This window comes from Aethalodelphis obliquidens, unplaced genomic scaffold, assembly GCF_003676395.1.
Source record: "Aethalodelphis obliquidens isolate GAN/ISIS:26980383/991018 unplaced genomic scaffold, ASM367639v1 scaffold8, whole genome shotgun sequence".
Classification (NCBI taxonomy): Eukaryota; Metazoa; Chordata; class Mammalia; order Artiodactyla; family Delphinidae; genus Aethalodelphis; species Aethalodelphis obliquidens.
Genome location: NW_020837952.1, coordinates 60,430,075 through 60,452,179, shown reverse-complemented (window position 1 = coordinate 60,452,179; position 22,105 = coordinate 60,430,075). Strand labels below are relative to the sequence as shown.

General features: G+C 54.7%; 1 protein-coding gene across 2 annotated transcripts in view; it reads left to right on the top strand.

Annotated features, from left to right (window-relative positions):
• The first annotated feature begins 11 nt into the window (after window positions 1-11).
• The window catches only part of KIAA0930 (KIAA0930 ortholog), a 44,428-nt gene continuing 22,334 nt past the window's right edge, over window positions 12-22,105 (top strand). For both annotated transcript variants that reach the window (XM_027107938.1, XM_027107937.1), the window contains exon 1: window positions 12-221. In XM_027107938.1, the coding sequence (XP_026963739.1) occupies window positions 158-221 (64 nt within the window). In that variant the 5' untranslated portion in view covers window positions 12-157. The remainder of the gene's footprint in view (window positions 222-22,105) is intronic.

Below are 22,105 nucleotides of genomic sequence, written 5' to 3'. Positions count from 1 at the left end.
GGCCTCCGCGCGGCCGCCGGGCCGGGCCTGCGCCTCGGCACCCGCGCCCGCGGGGCTCCGGGCCGGGCCGCCCGCCCTCCCCGCCGCCGCCGCTGCCGCCGCCGCCTCCCCGGAACCTGCGGGCGGCGCGGAGGCCGAGGAGCGCTCGCTGCAGCACATGCTGCGCGCCATAGCCGAGGAGCGCGGCCGCCTCAGCCTGCGCCGCGAGGTCTGCGGCCTCGGTGAGTGGGGTCGGCCGGGGTCGAGGCCGGGGCCGCCGCGTCGTCGGAGTGTGCGCGCCTCTGGGTGTCTCTGCACGTCTCTGTCTCTGCGTGTGTCTCTGGGGCTCCCTGCGTGTCGCATCCCCCTCACGCCCCCGGCTCCCCGCGTCCGGCTGTTTCCTGTGCCTCCGCGTCTCCGTCTCTGATTTTGGTCCCGAGAGCGGTCCGTCACGCTCTCGTCCCTGTGTGTCTGTCTCCCGGGTCACTCGGCGTCTCCCTCTGTCTGTCCATCCGGGCGTCTGCCCGTCTCCCTCCTTCCCCTCCGTGGCTCCGCCAGGCCTCTTCCTTCTCCAAGAAGCCCTCCCCGGGGCCTCAGTGCCGCTGCAGGGAGTGCGGGCGCTGGATCTGGGGAGACCCGGAGCCCGACATGGCAGGGCCGGGGCCCCGTGGGCTCCGGGCAGACCTCCCTGCCAGCTGCCCCGGCCACCGTCCCAGCTCGCCGGGAGGGCAGGTCTCCGGCGTCCTGAAGCCTTTGTCTTCCCGCACCGCTCTCTCTGCACATTGGCTCTAACTGGGGACCTGTTGGACCGTCGCCCCATGAACCCACCCGCTTGGCAGCGGGAGCGGGGCCGGCCGCCTCTCTGGGTGTGATGCTGCTCTAAGGAGGCCCTAAGTCCTAGATGGGCCGGTGACGTGGGGTGGAGGTGCCCCGTGTGGTTTGAGAGAGCCTGGGGCTCCAGGTGTAGGTGGGGTCTTCCGTCATGGCTGGGCGTGAAGTGATGGCTACTGACGGATCGTGTTCAGACTAAAGCCCGAGGAGGCCGTTTTCTCTCTGAAAAGACCCCTCCCTTCTTCCTGCGGGAATGACTTCATACCACGTTCTCAGCCACCCCCCAGCCCCACCCTCATCCCCAGTCTGGGCTGGGGCTGTCTGAGGGGGCGACAGCACTTTGTGGAGAAGGGAATGTAAACCTTGGAGATTCTGCCAGACCCACTCCCTTTCATTCACCACTGGGGAAACTGAGTCCCAAAGAGCCAGCGCATCCCCACCTAAGGTCACAAGGCATTCCAGGCCCCTCAGCAGGCCACACCCTGGAGGCTGGAAGACAAGAAGAAATAAATTTGCGGCCTCCTTTTTTGCAGGAGGCGGACTTGGTACAAGATACTTCCCCTCAGCAGGTCTCAGCCCAGCCTGCCCTGGAACAAAGCTTTCCTCAAGCATGGGGGTGGGGGTAGGGTGTCTACAGGCCGGGGTGGACGAGGACAGAGGTTCTTTGGTCTCTTCTGAAAGGGTGTCACTAATTAGTTTCGAGCAGAAATGGAAGGGTCCTCATTTGTTCATTCAGCACATGTTCATTGAGCACCTACTGTGTGCCCGGCTGCATGCCCGCCTGGCAGGCCGCCTGTCACCTGGCACAGAGTGTCTGAGAGGGGAGGGGTCGGAGGGACCATTGCTCAGGCCCCTCAGCCCTGTTTGCTCAGCAGCTCCGGGCACCCCTCCTCACTCCCCTGTCAACACGGTCCTACTGTCCTCTGAGCATCTCTCTGCCCTGTTAGACAGTCCTGCCCCCAGGAGCCTGCACTGCCACCCCCTAAGAACAATAATTTGCTGTAGCACCTGGCATTTCCTGGGTACTCAGTGTGTGCCAGGTGCCTTACGTAGGCTCTGTCAATTCGATACTGACCTTGCCAGATATAGGAACATTATCTCCACCGATGTGGAGCCTGAAGTTCAGAGAGGCGAGACACTAGCCCAGGGACAGTCTGCGAGGAAGTTGTATAGCTGGGATTGACCCCGGTCAGTGGGACCCCAGTGCCTGTCCCCGCAAATGTCCCAACCAGGCCTTGCCGCACCTACTGCGCTGCATCTGGGGAGGGGACCTGCCCATAGTAGGCCAAGAGCACAGCCTTGTGGTTGCACTATTGCTGTGTCTCCCCTCCTGCCTCTAGTCCCCCCTCATGCACAAGCTCTTCCCATCTTACCACCCCCAGCCCCTCAGAACTCAGTCCCTGTAGTGCTCTGATGCGCTGCACTTTTATTTCTGCTCTTTTCTGCGCCTGGAAAGCTACCTCATACTTAACCTGCCCTGCAAGCACGTGCAGGTCTCCCTTCAGGCCTCAGAGCTAATGCTGCCACCCGGGGACCCTTCCTCCGCCCCCTGTCCTGCTGCCTGTGCTCTCTTTGTACCGGGTTCGCGTCCGGTGGATGAACGGACGACCATGGGTGGCACTGTGATGGTCTGTGTGGCTGTCTCCCCAGTTAGCAGGTGACCCCCCCCACCCCATACACACACAGGGCATTGCCCAAGTCTAAGTCTCCTCAGTGCCCAGCACGGGGCCCATGCAGAGCAGAGCCCCAGGGCACACTCAGCAAATGAATGAGAGGATTACTTTCTGGGCTGGGGAATGAAGGGTGTGGACGGGCAAGGAAGTTGGAAGATTAAAGCCTTAGAAGGGCTCACGTTGCCCGTCTCTTTCATTTTTCAGATGAGAAATGTGATGTTCAGAGAGGGACAAGCTAAACAGTGACTTCACGCCCAAAGTAGAGTTAGGACAGAATGATTGGCCCAAGCACCCAGGCGTGAGCCCAGAACGCCCTCCCCAAAGCACTTTCACCATGTTACCCGCTCATCTCCACTTTGCAGCTGGGACAACCTGTTACATTTATGAGTTAACTTAAACCTCCCAGATTTTTATTGTTGTTGTTTAATTAAAGCTTAGGTTGTTCAGAACTAACCTCAGGTTGTTTTGAAGGTATAAGGGAGCCTCTGGGGGAGACGCTTGACCCTGGACAATCTGTTGTCATTTCTTTTATTTATTTATTTATTTATTTGGCTCCGCCGGGTCTCAGTTGCGGCCTGTGGGATCTAGTTCCCTGACCAGGGATTGAACCCGGGCCCCCTGCATTGGGAGCACAGAGTCTTAGCCACTGGACCACCAGGGAAATCCCTCTTTTTTAAAACAATTAATTTATTTATTTATATATTTATTTTTGGCTCCGTTGGGTCTTCGTTGCTGCGCGTGGGCTTTCTCTAGTTGCGGCGAGTGGGGGCTACTCTTGGTTGCGGTGCGCAGGCTTCTCATTGCGGTGGCTTCTCTTGTTGCGGAGCACGGGCTCTAGGCGCACGGGCTTCAGTAGTTGTGGCATGTGGGCTCAGTAGTTGTGGCTCACGGGCTCTAGAGCGCAGGCTCAGTAGTTGTGGCGCACGGGCTTAGTTGCTCCGCGGCATGTGGGATCTTCCCGAGCCAGGGCTTGAACCCGTGTCCCCTGCACTGGCAGGCAGATTCTTAACCACTGCGCCACCAGGGAAGTCCCGCTGTTATCATTTAAGTAACAGTGTCTGTCTATGAGATGAGAGAAGGCGACTACGCCCTTCCCCCTGCCCGCATTGTCTCTTGGTTGCATGATGAAAAGTACCTTGGAGATCCCAACCTGATTTTTGAACCTGTCTGCTGTGGCCTCTGCAGTAGAGGTGTTTTTTTGAGGACTTGCTCCACGCCGGGTGGGGGGATCAGCCTTGATCCGTGCTGCGTGGGGTGTGGGTGCAGTTGAGGGGCCAGAGAGCCAGATACACAGGTGACTTGGCTGAAGTAAAAATCCTGCTGGAAGCAGCCAGGGCTGTGCAGGATTTTGAGCAGGATTTTGGCGTTTTATCCACAGGAAACTGCCTGTGATTCCAGGTAGCAGGTGAGCCAGGCTGATGGCTGAGGCGGCCTGAGCGGGGCTCCAGAGTCTGAGTTGGGAAGAATCGGCTGGTCCAATGCCCACATGTTGTGTGATGCAGATGTCTGTAACAAAGGTGGAGATAGCCTGCCTGACACTTCCTCCGGGGGTTGGGCCTTCTAATGGGCTCTGGACGTCAGCGCATGCATGCTGTGTGGGCAGGCTCCCTTCAACAGGGGCAGCACACCCCTGGCGTTTGGTCAAGTCACGTGGCCACGACTCGGGTCTGAGTGGCAGAGGGGTCTTCCCCGTGCTGCTTGTCTTTGGGCCCTGCCTAGGCTGAGCGTTTTATTTTATTTTATTTTTTCAATTTATTTTACTGTATTGTTTTTTCCCATGGCCGCGGATGGCTTGCGGAATCTTAGTTCCCCGACCAGGGATTGAACCCGTGCCCTCGGCAGTGAGAGCGCGAAGTCCTAACCACTGGACTGCCAGGGAAGTCCCCAAGGCTGAGCATTTTAGAGCTGTTTATTCTTGGGCCCTCGCCCCCTTTTAGGTGGCCTGGGGAATTTTCTCTCTCTTTGGAGTGCTGTGGGACAAAAGGAGTGTTTCACATTCACCATTTCCTTTTATCGTCAAAATAATCCTTTAAGGTAGGTATCATTAAACTGCTCTCTTTGTCCTGGCGAAGAAGCACAGGGTTAGAGGTGAAGTAACATGCCCCCGTCCCATGGCCAGTAAGTGGCAGAATCTGTCTGGGCTCTTAGCAGGGGTGAGGCCCTCACACCTGTCCTCGGGTGCGTGTGGCCTGGCCACCATAGGTGTGCTCAGCTGCCTGGCACGAGGTGGGCTGAGGAAGGGCCCAAGTCGAGGTGTGAGGGGTTGTGAGGGGCACAGAGAAGGGAGCCACCTTGGCCGACCAGCGGGGTTCGTGCAGGCGTGGCCTTTGAGAGGGGGTTAGGGTGGGCAGGACTTGCCTGGAGGAGCGGGGAGGCTTGAAGCCTGGCTGTGGGAGTTGAGGCTGGAGCGGTGTTTGGGGCTCTGAGCGCCCGGCTGGGACTTTGGTGTTCGCTTGGCCTGGCCTTCAGCAGCTCGGCGAGTGTTTGACTCGTGGACCGGCCAGCACTGGAGAGGCCGTTAGCACGAGGGATGCTGCTCACGTGCCGTGTGCCAGCCCCGCTGGACCTGCAGCAGCACCTCCTGTGGAGGCAGGTTCTGTTAAAAGCCCATTTTGCAGATGAGGAAACGAAGCTTCAGAGGGGAAAGTGACTCACCCAAGGTCACGTAGCTGGGAGGTAGCAGGACTGGGGTTCCTGGGGTTCCAGCCGAGGCATGTCAGGTGCCAGTAGCCGTCCTGTAGAGAGTTCTGGAATGAGCCAGAAGAGTACAGGGGAGACTGCCTTCCTGTGAGCCTCGCCTCTGCGCTGAACACCTACACGTGCCAGGCACCTGACACCACCCTGTGAATCGGGAAGAGGACCTTGCACGCTCGGCCCAGCCCTCTGTCTTGCTCGGTGCAGTGTAGCTGGGCGTAGTGGTGGGCGGGGGATGTTCATGGGAGGTGTGGCTGGAAGGGAAGAACGGGGGCCTAAGCACGCCACCGTTTGGAGCTTCTGGGTCCTCATCTGTAAAGTGGAGACAACAAAGTCTGTAGGGTCATGGAAATTGTCTGAGAAGTGACACGCACAGCCTCATGCCACCCCGTGAGGACTGCAGGAGATGCGGTAGGAACAGACCCAGCACAAGCCCTGGCACGGCGTTGACCCTCTATGCTGTTGTTGTTATAAAGGACACAAACATCTGGCCCAGTGCCCGCATGTGGAATTAGGGTTGGATTCAAGCTCTGAAGTTCAGACTGCTTTGCAGTGGCTGGTGCCAGTTTTTCTGGGTTCCCCTGGGGCCCTCCGTCCCCAAGGCAGGCAGAGCCGGTTCTGGGGCAGTGCCGCGAGGAGGAAGTGTGGCCGTTTAGAGTGGCAGTGGTGTCTCTTTCGGTTCCTGCGCCTATTTTTAAGGCCTGTGGGTTCTGGCCTCTATCCGTTTCTGGGGCTGGAGCAGCCCGGGCAGCTGCCGGAGTGGTCCTCTCCCAAGGCAGGGACTCTGTCTCCTTCCAGAGAACGCTGAGGACGCTGGACCTCGCACTGTAAGGAGACTGAGGGTCATGGCTGCAGGGATTCTTGGCAAAGCGAGAGGGCCATCAGCTGTGTTGGCGTCCTCGCCCCCTCCCCTGGCCTGGGCGCCAGTGCCCGCTCTGCCGCTGCCCTGAGGCCTTGCACAAGCCGTGCCCCCTCCTTGCAGCGCTGGCTCCTTATTTACATCTGCCTCCTTCACTGGGCTGGGCGGGCTCAGGAATACCAGCCGAGCCATGAGGCCACTGCAGAGAAGCCCTGAGCGGGACGCTTGTTAAAAAAACAGCATCAAAATCCCCAGACAAGTTTTTTCCAATTTAAAAAATGTTACATGGGCTTCCCTGGTGGCGCAGTGGTTGAGACTCCGCCTGCCGATGCGGGGGACATGGGTTCGTGCCCTGGTCCGGGAAGATCCCACATGCCGCGGAGCGGCTGGGCCCGTGAGCCATGGCCGCTGAGCCTGTGCGTCCGGAGCCTGTGCTCCGCAACGGGAGAGGCCGTGACAGTGAGAGACCCGCGTACCACAAAAAAAAAAAAAAAAAAAAAAAAAAAATGTTACATGTACAATATAGAAACTGGAAAATATAAAGAATGGAAAAAAATTACTCATAGTTCCAATCACGCAGTCACACTGTTAACAACATCTTGCTTTCCAATCTTTTTAAAGCCCCTTTAAAGAATACTTGATATTCTACACATAAAGTTTCTTAATCATGCTTTCTCACTTAAAATTCCTAAAACGTTTCCGTGTTGTTCAAACTCTAAACATTATTTAAATGATACAGGATAGTTGAGTGGATGTGCCATAATTTACTTAATCGGTTTTGTCTTGTGGGAAACGTAGCTTGGATCCAGTTTTTCACTCTTATAAATAGCTTGCAACAGGCCTCTTCATTTGTGCGAAGCTTTCTGCATTTGGATGACTTCTTTCGGCTGCCAACCTGGGAGGCCATTTCTTAGAGGTTGCTGTCTGACCCCCAAGGCAGGACTAGGACCATAGGTGGATGTGGTGGGTGGCAGACAGATGTTTACCAAACTCATGGAGAACTTTCTGTTATTTATTTATTTATTTTAATTTTTGGCTGTGTCAGGTCTTAGTTGCGACATGCGGGATCCTCTGCTGCAGCGCATGTGCTTCTCTCTAGTTGTGGCGTGTGGGCTCAGTAGTTGCGGCGCCCGGGCTCTGTAGTTGCGGCACGTGGCCTCAGTAGTTGTGGCGCATGAGCTTAGTTGCCCCACGGCCTGTGGGATCTTAGTTGCCTGACAGGGGATTGAACCTGCATCCCCTGCATTGGAAGGCAGATTCTTAACGACTGGACTATCATGGAAGTGCCATGGAAAACCTTCTGAATCATTGGCATTGGTACAAACAGGAAGAAAGGTGAGTGGCGGGTGACGGCTTCCTGGCACCCGGGTGTGCCAGCTGCTGAGAGAGGATCCAGCCTCAGACGGGGCTTGGGGCCGGCTGCCCGCTGGTCAGTGATTCTCCAGGCCCGTCTCCTCCCTGGGATTGCAGGCTTGCCTGCTGAGCGGGGGAGGCAGGTGTCCTTTGTCCTGCAGCTGGGGACGGGGAAGCCTGGGAACTGAGTGGCCCAGGCTGCTCCTCGCCTCCAAGACCCTCTCACTTCCAGCTCTGCGTGGCCCCTGCCCGCCCAGCCTCGGGGACAACAGACGGTGGCCCCCGCATCAGCACGGGTGGCAGGCTGCCTGTGGGTGCAGTGCAGGCCTTGGTCCTGGCTCTTACCCTCCGGGGGCTGGTGTGGGCGGGGAGACAGTGCTGGGTGTGATCGGCAGCCCTCCAGTCCGTCCTCTTGCTGCTGCTGCGCGGCTTTGGGACAGGTGTTCTTCCGAGAGCGGACGTGATGTCCCTCTGCCCGACGTTGCGCCCTGCTGGCGTCGGGGCTGATCTGGCAGCTTGCTCCCCACCTCCTGGTTTTGGCTTGGGCAGCAGAACATCCTCAGGGTCACAGCCGTCCCGGGGGAGCCGAGATGGACAAGAAAGATCCAGAATTCAACCAGCCTGTCGCTGTTGCTGTGCCGACAGGTAGGTGAAGCTCCGAGAGGGCCCTGGCAGACTGAGCCAGAATGCCCGATGGGCCCTCCCGCCTGTTGTCTCGGTTCAGGTAAAGAGATCGAGGCCCACTGGGGGCAGGGCAGGTGACCGGGCTGGGCTGTGGAGGGAGAGAAGCACAAGGAGGCCCCTCAGGGCCCAGCTGGCTGCAGCAGGAGCTGAGAGGTTGTTGGTGAACCTGCAGATGAGGGGTCAGGGCGTCTGGGGCCGAGGTAAGGGCTGCCCAGCTGGGGGAGGACCCTCTGCACGGTCCAGGCCGCGCAGGATGAGTGTCAGCTCACTTGGGAGGGACCACCTTTTTAATATTCACTTATTTATTTTTATTTATTTGGCTGCGCCGGGCCTCAGTTGCGGCATGTGGGATCTTTTTTAGTTGTGGCATGCGGGCTTCTTAGTTGCGGCACGTGGGATCTAGCTCCCTGACCATGGATCGAACCTGGGTCCCCTGCATAGGGAGCGTGGAGTCTTAACCACTGGACCACCAGGGAAGTCCCTAAAAAGGGAGTCTTGTGCTGATGGGATACAAGACAAATACCCCGTTAGCCTGAGTCTTTTAAAGCAGCGGTCCCCAGCCTTCTTGGCTCCAGGGACTGGTTTCGTGGAAGACAGTTTTTCCATGGACCGGAGTGTGGGGGTGGGATGGTTTGGGGATGATTCAAGCGCATTACATTTATTGTGCACTTTATTTCTATTATTATTATGTTGTAATATATAATGAAATCATGATACAACTCACCATAATGCAGAATCAGTGGGAGCCCTGAGCTTGTTTTCACTTGCCACTCACTGATAGGGTTTTGATATGAGTCTGCAAGCAACTGATTTATTACGGTCTCTGTGCAGTCAAACCTCCCTGCTAACGATAAGCCGTATTTGCAGCCACTCCCTGGCGCTAGCATCACTGCCTCAGCTCCCCCTCAGATCACCAGGCATTAGATTCTCATAAGGAGCACACAACCTACATCCCTCGCATGCACAGTTCACAGTAGGGCTCACGCTCCTACGAGAAGCTCATGCCGCCGCTGATCTGACAGGAGGTGGAGCTCAGGCAGTAATGCTAGCGATGGGGAGCGGCCGTAAATACAGGTGGCGCTTCGCTGGCTCCCCCGCCGCTCACCTCCTGCTGTGCGGCCCGGACCGGTAGCAGTCCGTGGGCTGGGGGTTGGGACCCCTGTTTTAAAGGATATGTTCTTTGCCTCCCTTGAATGACCAGTGGATACGTGAGAAATGTCTCTTGGCAAAGTGAAAAGGAGAGGGGCTTAATTTTTAGTCCTGTAGTTGGAGGTGCTGTCGCTGTTTAGTGTAAAAATCCTTTGGTTTGGGACGTGCTTTGAATCTTGACTGTTTACACTTGGGACAACACTTAGGACAGAACAAGTGAGAAAAGCAGAGTACAAACTACTCTTTACGGGGAGTGTGTACTACCAAGATCGTCAGGAAAGAGCCCGACTCTTACAAAGGGCTCTGCCGCATCCTCACTGGTGCTCACAGCTGCTGAGCGGAATCATGGGCGGGTTTTGCCCCTGTTTACAGAGGGATTGACGGGGACCTCGAGTGGGGCGGGCCTAGGCTTCTGCCTTCTCGTTCTTTCTGGAACGTTGCTCACGGGCACCATTGCAGCCGCACCGCCACCCAAGACCCTCGTGCCAGTTGATTGCTCACCTTTTCTGCGATCTCCACCCCTCTCTCAGTGTACATTTTTAGGCAACCGTAGTCACTGTTGCCTCCCTCGTGCAGGCCATAGCGACTGAGCACCCGGGGATGCAGAGCTGGACTGGGCTTGGCCCTGCTTCCCGGGGCTGAGAGCTTCCCCGGGAGATGGTAGGGGCAGGTGGGTAGAGGGTAACCGATCATGCCGCCCCCTGATCCCACCCACACCCATCACGGACCAGCCCAGACACTCCCCGGACCAGCCTCCACTGCTGACTGCCCTCGAACACCCGTCTCCCCAGAGTGTGTCGCCTCCAGCTCAGCCTGACTGAGACTGGGCAAGGGTCAGCCCTTCTTCACCTGCCCCTCCAGCTGTGGCCGAGTTCTGTCTGCCCTGAGCCATCCCTCATCCCCACCTGGGTCACCTGTGGGCTGGACTACACCAGCCCCCGCGCCTGGCCCTCCGTCCCACCACGGCTGCCGCTCCCGACTGTGTTATACTCTGCTGCTTACACCCCTAGAAACCTCTGCGGCCTACAAGTCAGAGTTCAAGATCCTTTCCGACCTGGCCCTGCTGACAGCTAAGCCCCAGCCGTGCCAGTCTTCTCGGGGGCTCCTCCACACTTTGCCACTCTGTCGCCCCATCTGTCAGGGGAGCCTCACCTCTCAGTTCTCGGCTCAAGGGCCCGTCTGGCCCTTTCCTGACCCCTTTCCTGACCCCTTGAGAGGATCAGCTGGGCCCCCCCCCCTTTGTTCTTGACGGCACCTGTACTGATTTCTGCCATCAGTCCTGTGACGCTGCATAGCCTCCTGTGTGTGACTTCCTTTCCCTCACCCCCTGGGGTCCCCTGCAGGGTCATTGGCACTGGCTCTGCATCCCTTGTGCCAGCTCAGGGTGGGACTGATGGTGGAGCGAGGCCCAGGGAAGGGGCTGTGAGGGGAGTGTGGGTGATGAATCGATGGGTTGGTATCTGTTGAGTGAAGAGGGTGGTCATTTCTTGGGGAGGTAGCCCTTGAGTGGAGCCGTCCTCACGGGGGGTCCCGCTGGGCAGAGACAGAGCAGGGAAGAAGGCAGAGGAGGCTCAGAAATTAATTTTCCCTGAATGCTGTGTCACTTTGGGGAAGTCGCTGCAGCTCTCTGGGCCTCCGTTCTCCTGGCAGAGTAGGACTGATTACTGCCCTGCGTCCACCTCGGGCAGAGGTCAGCCTTCAGACCTAGAGCATCAGAGAGTGTCACGGAGGCTGCCCGTGACAGGTGACGGCCCTGGGTCAAGTCCAGGGGGCCTGTGGGAGTCTCTGTGGGCAGAGCCCTTCCCCCTTCCAGCTCTCAGTTTCCTCTTAGGTAAAATGGGGAGAGGAAGGTTGACGTGGACCACTGTTCGCAGCCCGTGGTTCTGGGATGTGTGGTCAGCAGTCCACAGGCATTACTGCCTAACCCGAGCCACTTGACAAAAGCAGGGCCAGTTACACTGCGCCTCAGGGAGGTCAGTGCTGCTCTGTGCTCAGGGACAACGGAAATGAAATAGGAAGAAGCAGAAGTAGGAAGAATTGCATACGCCACCCTGCAGCCCAGAGCTGGAAATAAGAACCCGGTCGTCCCACCACCCAGAGCTACACCGTCACGCTCGGGGCTGTAGCTGTCATGCCCGCTGAGCCCCCAGCTTTGTCTGCAGGTCCGTCCTACCGATCCACAGCGCCTGGTGGCTGGTGCTGCCTCGGGTGGTCCCCGACTGCACCCCCTGCCGGGAGGCGGGGGCCTAGCATTCCAGCTTCCTCCGGCCCGGGGAGGAGGTAGCTGCCCACCCCGTGGGGCTCATCAGCTCTTGCTCAGCTCCTGGGAGCCCTCGTCCTGCCCCCGCTCTGTGTGGCAAACCCCAAGGAGTCGACTTAGGCTGGAGCTGCTGAGCCGCGCACAGAGCGGGGATGGCGTCATCTCAGCGGGGCACGTGTCTGGGAGCCTCCCTGCGAGTCCGGCTGCCGCCCCGTTACTGCAGGCCCAGCACTGGGTCGTTCCCATAGCAGCCTGTGGTGAAGGGGGGTGTCACCCCTGTCGGCAGACGAAGAAGATGAGACTGAGAGTGGGGAAGGCCCTCGTTCAGCGTCCCAGGTAGTCAGTCTGGGTTCTGGGCCCAGCTCTCCTGGACTCGAGGCTGTGGCCTGTCCCTCTCCCGCTTGGACATCCACCTCTCCAGGGAGAGGCATTTGGCGCCTTTTTTTCCGTGTGGCTTCGCCCCGGTCTAGTGTATGAAGAAGAACCCTACCCCATGGTTGTCACAGAGAAGGAAGTCTTAGAAGAAGCGAGAATAAAGGAGGGAAATGAAAGAGGAGACAGGCTCGGGAGTGGGCGTTCCTGGTGAAGAAGCTGCAGCTGGAATTGCGCAAGGGAACCGAGACCCCAGGAGCGAGGAGAGATGAGACAAGCGGCCCCTGGGGGAGGGCTGGGGGCGTGTTTGGAGGGACTAGCTAGGTGACGCTGAAGGTAGAACACCTGAGGGGCAGGTGTCCTTTGGGTCTGCCCAGGGGCCGGGGGTGGGGGGACTTGAATCCTAGCTTCATGCAGTGTGTCATCAGCTTTGCATCCTGGCCCGCTGGAAGCGCTTGGTAAACGTCAGCCTGGAGCCCGAAGCCTGCAGGAGTAGGTGCTGGGGCACAGCGGTGAGCAAGACAGTCCCTTCCGCCTGGACTCACTGGGTGGGGTGGTCCAGCTGTGCCTGGTCCCCAGCTCTGAGCCTGGTCCGTGGGCCAGGATGGGTGCACCAACACGGCCTGGGGTTGCTGGGTTTCAGCATCTGCTCTGGCGCAGTGGTGGGAGCAGGTGGGCTGTGAGCCTCTTGCGGTGCTGGCCAGGCTTCTGGGCTTCTGTCACGCGCCTCGTGCTGCGTGGCGCGGTGGGGCGGGGGCAGGAGGAGGTGGAACAGAGACCAGGGCAGTGATCAGGGCGGTGACCAGGTGATCGCAGCCCAGGAAGGTGGGGAGGGTGGGCGGGAGGCGGGAGCCGCGGTGGCTGGGTGGCGGCTCCTGTCGGGGCTGGGGCACCTTGTGTGGGTGTCCACCGAAGATCCCTCAGGAGAACGGCACCTCGTCTTGGAGGCCCGTTTATGTGTCAGAGCAAAGCAGTGAGTCAGGAGTTTGAATAAGGCCACGTCGGTGACGAGCTCCTAGGAGACGGGAATTTGAATGTGGAGCTCCTGTTTTGGCCTGATGACTGCTTAGGCGAGCTCGAAGCCCCCTGGGAAGAGGTGGTGGGGAGCGAAGTGGCCGCAGGGCTGCGGGTTTGCAGGCACTGCTGTTCTGGAGAAAGCAAAGGATTGCTCTGGGGAACTGTGGGCCGTGGGGACTGAAGCCCCACCCTTGAAAGTGACCTTGAGATCAGGGTCAGGGTTTGTTTCTCACTGCACCTGGGGCCTCAGGTGATGCCCGGAACGGAGCAGGCTCAGAGTGGGTGCTGAACCCGACTTGGATTCCAGTGCCAGCTCCCATCGTGATCTTGCTGGGTAAGCAGGACCGAGGGCCTCCTGGAGGTGACCTGAGGGCCTACAGGAGCACTTTAAGGGTTTCGCAACATTGCGCATATTGTGAGAAGGGACAGTGGCTTTGGGTTTCAAAGCTGCCGTGGTGCTCGCTGAGTAAACTGGAAAACTGGAGTGCAGTCATGCGGTTGTTCAACATTCACTGAGTCCCCGCTGTGGACCCTGCCCTATGGTGGGTACCTGGTCACCCTGCCAGTGGGGTGCCTTGTCGTGGTGGGAAGGGACACATTAGTGTGTTCGTGTGGCAGGCTTAGAAGGCAGCCCTGGGCTGTGGCCTGGCTCTGCCACGTGCCAGCAGTGCGACATCAGATGAGGGAAGCAAACCTTGAGCCTCGATTTCCTCATCAGTTAAGTGAAGGTAGCAACATTATCTCACAGGGTCTTTGTGAAGATCCAATGAGGTAAAGTGGCCCAGGTGGGTCAGAGGAGGTGCGTGGGGCGGGTGGTGGGAACAGGCCCCAGGGACGTGATGGCCAAGCTGACTTGCACAGGCTGGGTTGGGACGGGCCTAGGGCCCCGTGGTTCGGTCCAGGAAGACTCCATGGTGAGGGGTGGGGTGGCCTGAGGACGCGCAGGGTGTTTGGTCAGGGGCGGAGGGAGGGCCTGCAGCATGGGGGACCACAGCGCAGACTGGAGGGGCTGTCTGTAGGGCCTGGCTCATCTGGGGAAGGAGGCTCGACTTTTTCCTGGAGAAGAAGGGGGCCAGGCAGGTGATGGGCTCTCCTGACCCGGCCGCCTTGCCGTCCTTGAGACCCCGTGCTTCCCTTAGGCTGGAGCGGAGGACCGGCCTGGCCTGTGGGATTGCTCACGTGGGGACCCGTCTGACCAGTACTTCTCCATCCAAGTGCCTCATCAGGGCAGCCCTGGGCCTCCCTGGGCAGCTTCTTTGTCTTTTGTGCCCTGAGGGAGGGTCTCTAGCCCATGAGGGGCACTGAGAGGCACGAGTTGATGAAAGGCCTATTGAGGGGCCACAGAAGCCTATTCATGCTGCCCTGGCTGCCGGGGGGCGGAAGCGGCCAAGGGCTGCCTTGGACTCTCCCCAAAGAGGCCAGTTGACCCCCCCCTCAGCCTTTGGGAGGGGCCAGGCTGAGCCGAGGCGGCTCCCAGGAGGTCCCTCTCGGGACCCTTGGCCCAGGTGGCCCTTGGACGGGCTGGGCATCGGGCATCTACAGGCCGTGGGTCATACCTCTGCCCCTTCCTCCTCCCCACAGCAGAGAGACTCTGTCTCAAACCCTTCAGGGGTCCCCGGTTCTCTGAGGATAAACGCAAAGCCCGCAACCCAGCCAGGAGGCCCTGTGCGGTCGCGTCCTTTCCAGCTCGGGCTCCCACGTGGCATCCTGGCTCTGGACCCTTTCCCATCTCGGCCTCACCAGGAGGACCTTGGATGCTCTTCCCACCCCCCCCCAGCAGGAAACTCCCCTCCTCAGGGCACGCTCCTGACGCCCCAGCGAGGCGCGGCGCCCGTCGTGCAGGCTCAGGGAGCACAGCCTGCCCTCCCGGCCCTCCCGAGGCAGCGTCCTGCTTGTCTGTGTGAGTTGCTGATAAAAATCTTCCTCCCGCTCAGCGCCCGGTGGGCAGGGTCCGTGCTGGATTCTGGTCCCCGTCCCACCCAGCACTGATCACCCAGCCTTGAATGGTGGCCCTCGGTAAATGCTTGCTTCAGCATAAGCAAGGTGTGGATGGCTGGGTTCAAGTACCCGCTGCAGCCGAGGTGAGGATGGTAGGTGGTTAGCACAGTGCCTGGCACACGGTGAGTCCTTGGTGCTGTTTAGATGCACAGCGTATTATTGATACACTACAGAATGTTTGAAAAACAGGAAAAAGTTGTAATTCTCCCACTCTCGACACTAACCACTGTGGGCGTTTGGGTTCAACTTCCTTTCAGTCTTTCTTCTTAGGCATTTTTTTAAAAAAGCAATTTCCTTCCTTCAAGTGTTCTGTACAATTTTTGTGGCCTGCTCTTTGTTTTTTGCTGTTCTTTTTTCTTTAGCTTTCTATCATAAGCATTTCCCCAAGTAACTGCATTGTGATTAAAAATGTTTGTTACTCTTGGAATAGGTAAACATGGTCAGGGCACAAAATTCAAATGTCTGAGAAGAGTCATAGAGAAAAGGCCAAGACGCCTTTCTCCTCCCTGGTCTCTCTCCAGAGGCCGTGATAATACTGGCAATGATGTAAATAACACTTGCTGACCCTGGGCCCCTGCTCGGTGGCAGCCTGGTTGGGCTTCCAGGGTATCAACTAATTAAAAACTCCTAACAGCCCCGAGGGCTGGGTTCCATTATCCCAGTGCCCCAGCCTCTCACCCCACAAGCACTTGGGTCATTATGAACGATTCACTTTTATATGAATATAAAACCTCTAATATTGTTAGCCCCTCATATTTCCCCTCGCTTCATTTGCCCTAGAGATCTTTCCTTAGCGGTGCAGATAGAGCTGCTTCAGTTCGTGCTTGAAAGCTACACGGTATCCCATTCTGTGAATGATCTCTCATTTATTCAGTTAACTTTCCTGTTGATGGGACCATTCCAGTACTTTGTAAGCAGTGCTGTAGGAATTACAGAATTTTACACCAGCCGGTGGAAGACTGTAGGAAACCCCTCAGGGGAGGAGCTGCTGGGTCAAAGGGAGAAGCAGCTGTGGTTTTGTTGCCCAGCTCTCTCGTTACAGATTTCATCAGTTTATTATCCTGCTGCCTGATACGAAGTCCCCATTTCTCCACACCCTCTTCAGCGCGGAATGTTGTCAGGTGTTTTGACTTTTTTCACATCTGATAGGTGAAAAATAGAATTTTTCAGTTTTCATTTACATGTCTCTAATTGTGTGAAGCTGAGCATAGTTTCCCGTCTTAGAAGACGTTTATATCTCCCTTTGCCTTTCCGTCCTGTTTCATTTTATTATGCAGTGTATGAAACTTATTTGTTAAGAAAATTAACCCTCATTTAAGAGACCGCGTGATTTTTCCAGCGTGCTGCTGCTCTTGCCTTTGTCTCTGTTGTATGGGGGCGTCTTCCTATGGAAATTTTTTCTGTTGTTTATCTATCATTCCTTTTGTTTTTCTTTTATTAATTTTTGTCTTTTTTTTTTTTAATATCATTCTTCTCTTTGACAGCCTTTGTGTTCTACTCAGAACGGCTTTCCCCTTTCTGAGAGAATAAAAGAATCACTCGAGGTTTACTTGGTTTTCTTACGATTTTACTTTTGGCATCAGAAGTTTTTCTTTTTTGGAATCGGTTTTGACGTGACAGGGGCCCAACCTTATTCTTTTTCCTCTGCTGGCCAGTTGTTCCAAGACCACCTGTTGAAGAACTGTCTTCATCCTACTGATTGGAAGGATGAATATTTATATAAACTAAATTACCATGTATTTTCATTCTGCTTTTGTACTTTCTATTCTGTTCTATTGATCTCATTGTGTGCCAGTACCACCTTGCTCTCATTAATCGTTCGGTTCATTTCATTTATTCACTTAATTAGCCAATATTTATTGTTTCCTATAGGCCAAATACTATTCTAGGAGCTAAGTGTACAGCAGTGAACAAAACAATCAAAGAGGGAAAATGCTCTGTTAAAAGATATGTTCTAGTAAGGCAGGTGCTGGCGCACGATGGCCCCAGGCCACCTCCAGTCTGCTGCCTCTTTTGGTAAATAAACTTTTACTGGGGCGTAGCCATGCCCATTTCTTTATGTATCGCTGTGGGTGATTTTGTAGTTGAGACAGGACCGTGTGGTCTGCAGAGCCTAAACTATTTTCTATCTGGACCTTAACAGAAAAAGTTTGCTGGCTCCTGTACTCAGGAAAGATTGAGAGCAAAGAAGATAGGTAAAAAATATATGATGCTATAGAGTGACAGGTGCCATGGAGAAAGATAAAGCAGGAAGTGGGGTAGGGACTGTTGGGGTGGATCTACAATGTTAAACAGGGTGGTTTGGGGAGGCCTCCCTGAGAAGGTAGGTGTTTGAGAAAGGAGCCAAGGGGAGGTGAGGACGTCAGCCTCATGGAGGACTGAGAGCAGGGGCGTGGCAAGAGCTGATTCAAGCATGGGGACCAGTTAGGGAGCTGGGCAGGAATAGAGGCAGGAGATGGTGGTGCTTGGCCCCGGTGCCAGAGTGGTTTGTGAGAAGTGGTTGGCTTCCAGGTACATTTAAGGGTAGAATCAGTGAAACGATGCAGAGATGAAGTCAGAGAGTTCTGCAGGAAAGCAAAAACCAAAACCGAAAATCAATGGTAGAATTTAACAGATCTGTAAATTAACATATCTGTCCAAGTAAGAGAGGACTGAAAACTTTCCGCTGGAGACAGCTTCTGGTGAGACAGTAGCTAGAGGTGATGTGGGATTAAGGTAGGGTTTTTGGTTGGTTTCCTTAAAGTTGGGTGACTCTTGAGTTCTTTCTTTGGGTTAGAAGTGAAGAAACTAATCCATGGTAGCTTAGACAATAAGAAATTTATTAAAATAACCAACAAAGGGGCTTCCCTGTCCAGTGGTTAAGAATCCGCCTTCCAGTACAGGGGACGCGGGTTCGATCCCTGGTCGGGTAACTAAGATCCCACAAGCCGCGGGGCAGCTAAGCCCGCGTGCCGCAACTACTGAGCCCACGTGCCTCAACTACTAAGCCCATGCGCCTCAACTAGAGCCCGTGTGCTGTAAACTACAGAGCCCACGCGCTCTGGAACTCACGCGCCACAACTACAGAGCCCACGTGCCCTGGAGCCTGCATGCCACAACTAGAGAAGAGAAAACCCGCATGCCACAACTAGTGAGAAGCCCATGCACCACAATGAAGAGCCGGCGTGCCGCAACGAAAGATCCCGCGTGACTCAACGAAGATCCTGCGTGCTTCAACTAAGACCCAACGTAGCCAAAACTAAATAAGATAAATAATTTAAAAATTTTAAAAATTAAAAAAAATAAAATAACCAACAAGGACCCACTATATAGCACAGGGAACTGTACTCAGTATTTATAATAATCTATAGGAAAAGAATCTGAAAAAGAATATATACACGTATATATGTACACGTATATATAACGGAATCACTTTGCTGTACACTTGAAACTATACTTCAATAAAAAAATTTGTAAATTTTTTACAAATTTGTAAAATCAACTATACTTCAATAAAAAAAATTTAAAAATAAACAAAATTTTTGGCTAACAATCTGTAGAAGAGTTGAAAACTAAAGCCTCCAGAAGACTAGGAATGCCCAATACTAAGGACTTGAGTGGCCCCACTGTCTCCATCTCCTATCTCCACTCTCTCTGGCCCTTTTCCAGCCTTCAAGTCGACCTCATCCACGTGGCAGGACAGGCAGCCAACAGTCTGTGGGTTTTTTGTTTGCAACGCGGAAGGGTTGTGTAGTTTGTGTTGATGGTGACATGAGGATTTAGCTTTCTAGTATGTTTTAATATCTGATAAGAATCATGATCCCACATCACTCTGAATTTTCCTGGCTGTTCTTATTTTAAAACATTCTCTTGGCATTTTCTATTGGGTCATGTTAAATTAATAGATCAAATTAGTTAGAATTGCTCCCTCTATGATTTGAATATTCTATTATTATTATGCTTGCCATGGTGATCTGTGATCAGTGCTCTTTGACGTCACTACTGTAAAAAGATTGACTTGCTGAAGACTCAGGTGCATATGCCTACATCTGGGACCTTGGAAAGAATATGAGGGGCAGGGTTTGAGCCCCAGATGCTATCGAGCCACTGGATTCCCAAGCTTCAGTTGCCTTATTTATTTATTTTTTTGCGGTACGCGGGCCTCTCACTGTTGTGGCCTCTCCCGTTGCGGAGCACAGGCTCCAGACGTGCATGCTCAGCGGCCATGACTCACGGGCCCAGCCGCTCCGCGGCATGTGGGATCCTCCCGGACCGGGGCACGAACCCGTGTCCCCTGCATCGGCAGGCGGACTCTCAACCACTGCGCCACCAGGGAAGCCCTGCCTTATTTTTAAACCAAAGACTGAGGTTTTACACTAAACTGAGGTTATCCCCACCTCATCAGGTTGCCATGAAGAGGTAACAGGTGAAAGAGCTTTATAAACTGTAGAGTGCAGGGCAAATGTGAGCCATCATCACTGTCAGTGCTGTTGAGCTGTTGGCACGATTACGTCCCCCATTCAGTGTCATGCAGAATGAGGTAGAGAATCTGTGGCCGGGTGGTTGTAGAGCACGGAGCTGGGCGTGGGAGGCGCGGGTTCTTCTCCTCACACAGCTGCGTGCCTTCTTCCGTGCGTCCCCAGACTCACTAGTCTATAAAGGGCTCTCCCAGTTCTGAAGTTCAAAGCCGGTAGCTTGTGAAAGCAGGTCACTCACTGCAGGCAGGGGAGGTGGCTGGATCCCCGTAGTCCCATTTCGAGCTGGAAGATACCAGTTCTTCTGATACAGCCCATCCTCATTATTCACGGATTCTGTATTACAGATTTACCTACTCAACAGAAATTTATCCATAACCCCGAAGTCGTCAGTACCTTTGGTGCTTTTGTGGTTAATCGCAGACGTGTGCAGAGTGGTGGGAAACTCTGAGTCACCCGAGGTAGGTGCACGGTCCCAGCTGAGGTTGAGCAAGGTGACACCACGCCTCCTTGTTTCAACTCACCATTTTTGTGGTCTATATAGTGCCATGTATTTGCATTTTTGTGCTTTTTGGTGGTGATTTTGCTGTTTAAAGTGGCCCCAAGCGTAAAGCTGGAGTGCTCTATAGGCTCAAGCAAGAGGAGGCTGTGATGGGCCTCATGGAGGGTATGCGTGTTAGACGAGCTTCGTCCAGGCACGAGTCACAGTGCTGGTGTCCTGGAGCTCAATGTTAGTAGCCCAACTATGTATTAAATAAGGTGTCTTTAAACAGAAGCACGCAAAACAAGGTTATACGTATTGAGCGGTGGACGAAATTGTAACCAGAGACTTGCAGGAACTCAACCCTGTATTTCCCTCGGAGCAGTCGTTCGGTATTTGCTAATTCAGTGTCTGTGGCTACTTTATAGAACATAACGACCATGGATTATTAGAACAGATTGTAAGGCCCACAGCCCAGCAGGGAGCAGCCTGGGGGCGTGGAGCTGTCCATGGTGCTGCCCCAGTGAGTGGCTCAGCATCTGGGGCTGCATCTCTCCCATAAGTCTGTCATCCACTGGATTCAAGGGTCCTGTGGCCAGATGGCAGGGAGACAGGGACGGAGAGAGTCATGGAGATTAGGGAGCTCTCTGTTGGACTGGCGGCTCTCAGGGTTTATGACCCAGGGGATTTCTTGCTGGACGGGTCTTGGGAAAAGCTGGTACTGATTTCACAGGCCACGCAAGGGTCCAGTTACCCCTCATGTGTCTGTTCACACAGTTAGTGCACCGCGTAGTTTAGGAACACTGGCAGGTTTGGGATCCATGACCTCATCTGCGCGAGCCACACTGCCGACAGGGACACGCGAAGCAGCAGTGCAGAGGGTCCCCCCCGAATGTACACGTGGACAGAACTTTACGGCTTACAAAGGACTTTCGTACTGGCCTCTCCCCCCGCCCCCCGTCCTCACTGTTGGTTCTGGGAGGGTGGCAGGTTAGACCCCTCTGACAGATGGAGTTCCTGGGATCCAGAGGGGTGCAGTGGCCACCTGGCTGGGGGGCAGGAGAGTCAGGGCCTGAACTCAGGTATGTCTGGCTGTAGATCCACGCGCTGTACTGTGCTTCCACGAGTCTGGACGCTCTCTGTGACCTTGACCCTTCCTAGCTTCTGGACTTGGACTGTCTCCTATCCCACCCTCCTCTCCTCCCTCTGAAGGTGGGGAGTCCCTTCTCTGTTCCCCTCCTCTCGCTTTAATGAGCCTTATGACATTCATCAAAAGTCGTACATTCATGGGAAAAAGTGGTGTCATCTTACTATTACAAATATTAAAAGTAGGGCTTCCCTGGTGGCGCAGTGGTTGAGAGTCCGCCTGCCGATGCAGGGGACACGGGTTCGTGCCCCGGTCCGGGAGGATCCCACATGCCGCGGAGCGGCTGGGCCCGTGAGCTGTGGCCACTGAGCCTGTGCGTCCGGAGCCTGTGCTCCGCAACGGTAGAGGCCACAACAGTGAGAGGCCTGCGTACCGCAAAAAAAAAAAAACCCAAAAAACCCACAACATATTAAAAGTAAAAACAAAGAAAAAAGAAAACATATTTCCTGTGAGGTAGAGCAGCTCCTGCCTTTCGGGCGTGTGACGTATGTAGTTGTGGTCAGTGTGTGTAAAGCCTGAGCTTCCGCTCTTTCACCAGACGTATTACACGCATTTCCATGTACCTACTTGTCTTCATAGGCATCCTTTTAAAAGACTGACGGAGATTAGGTTTAGTACATACAGCATAATTTACCTAGATTAAATGTCAATAATTACAGAACATTACTTTCTTTTTCTCCTTCCTTATTATTATGATTATTGTTGTTATATTATTTGCTCTCATTGATACAGAGGGAATGTCTTTCTGCAAAAGGCATTTATTTACTTTACTCCTATTTTTTCTTTTCCGTAAGATAGATTCACAGAAGCAGGAAAATGCTCACTTGCTTTTCACACAGGATAGAGTGATTTTTGTTCTCTAGCCATATATGAGAGCTCCCAGTTCAATGTACTCTTCCCAGCTTCGGCTGTCGTAACTTTTTAGCAACTTTATTGGAGTATAATTTATGTAAAATAAACTGTGTCCGTGTAAAGTAAGTAATTGGATGAGTTTTGATGGTTGTGAAAGCACCACCAGAAACAGAACGTTTTGGGGCAACTACCAGTCTGCTTTCTGTCACTGTAGTTGTACCTTTTCTGAAGCGTCATGTGAACGTGGCCTTTCAGGTGTAGCTTTTCCTATGCCTGACGTTCACTCAGCATGATGATTTTGA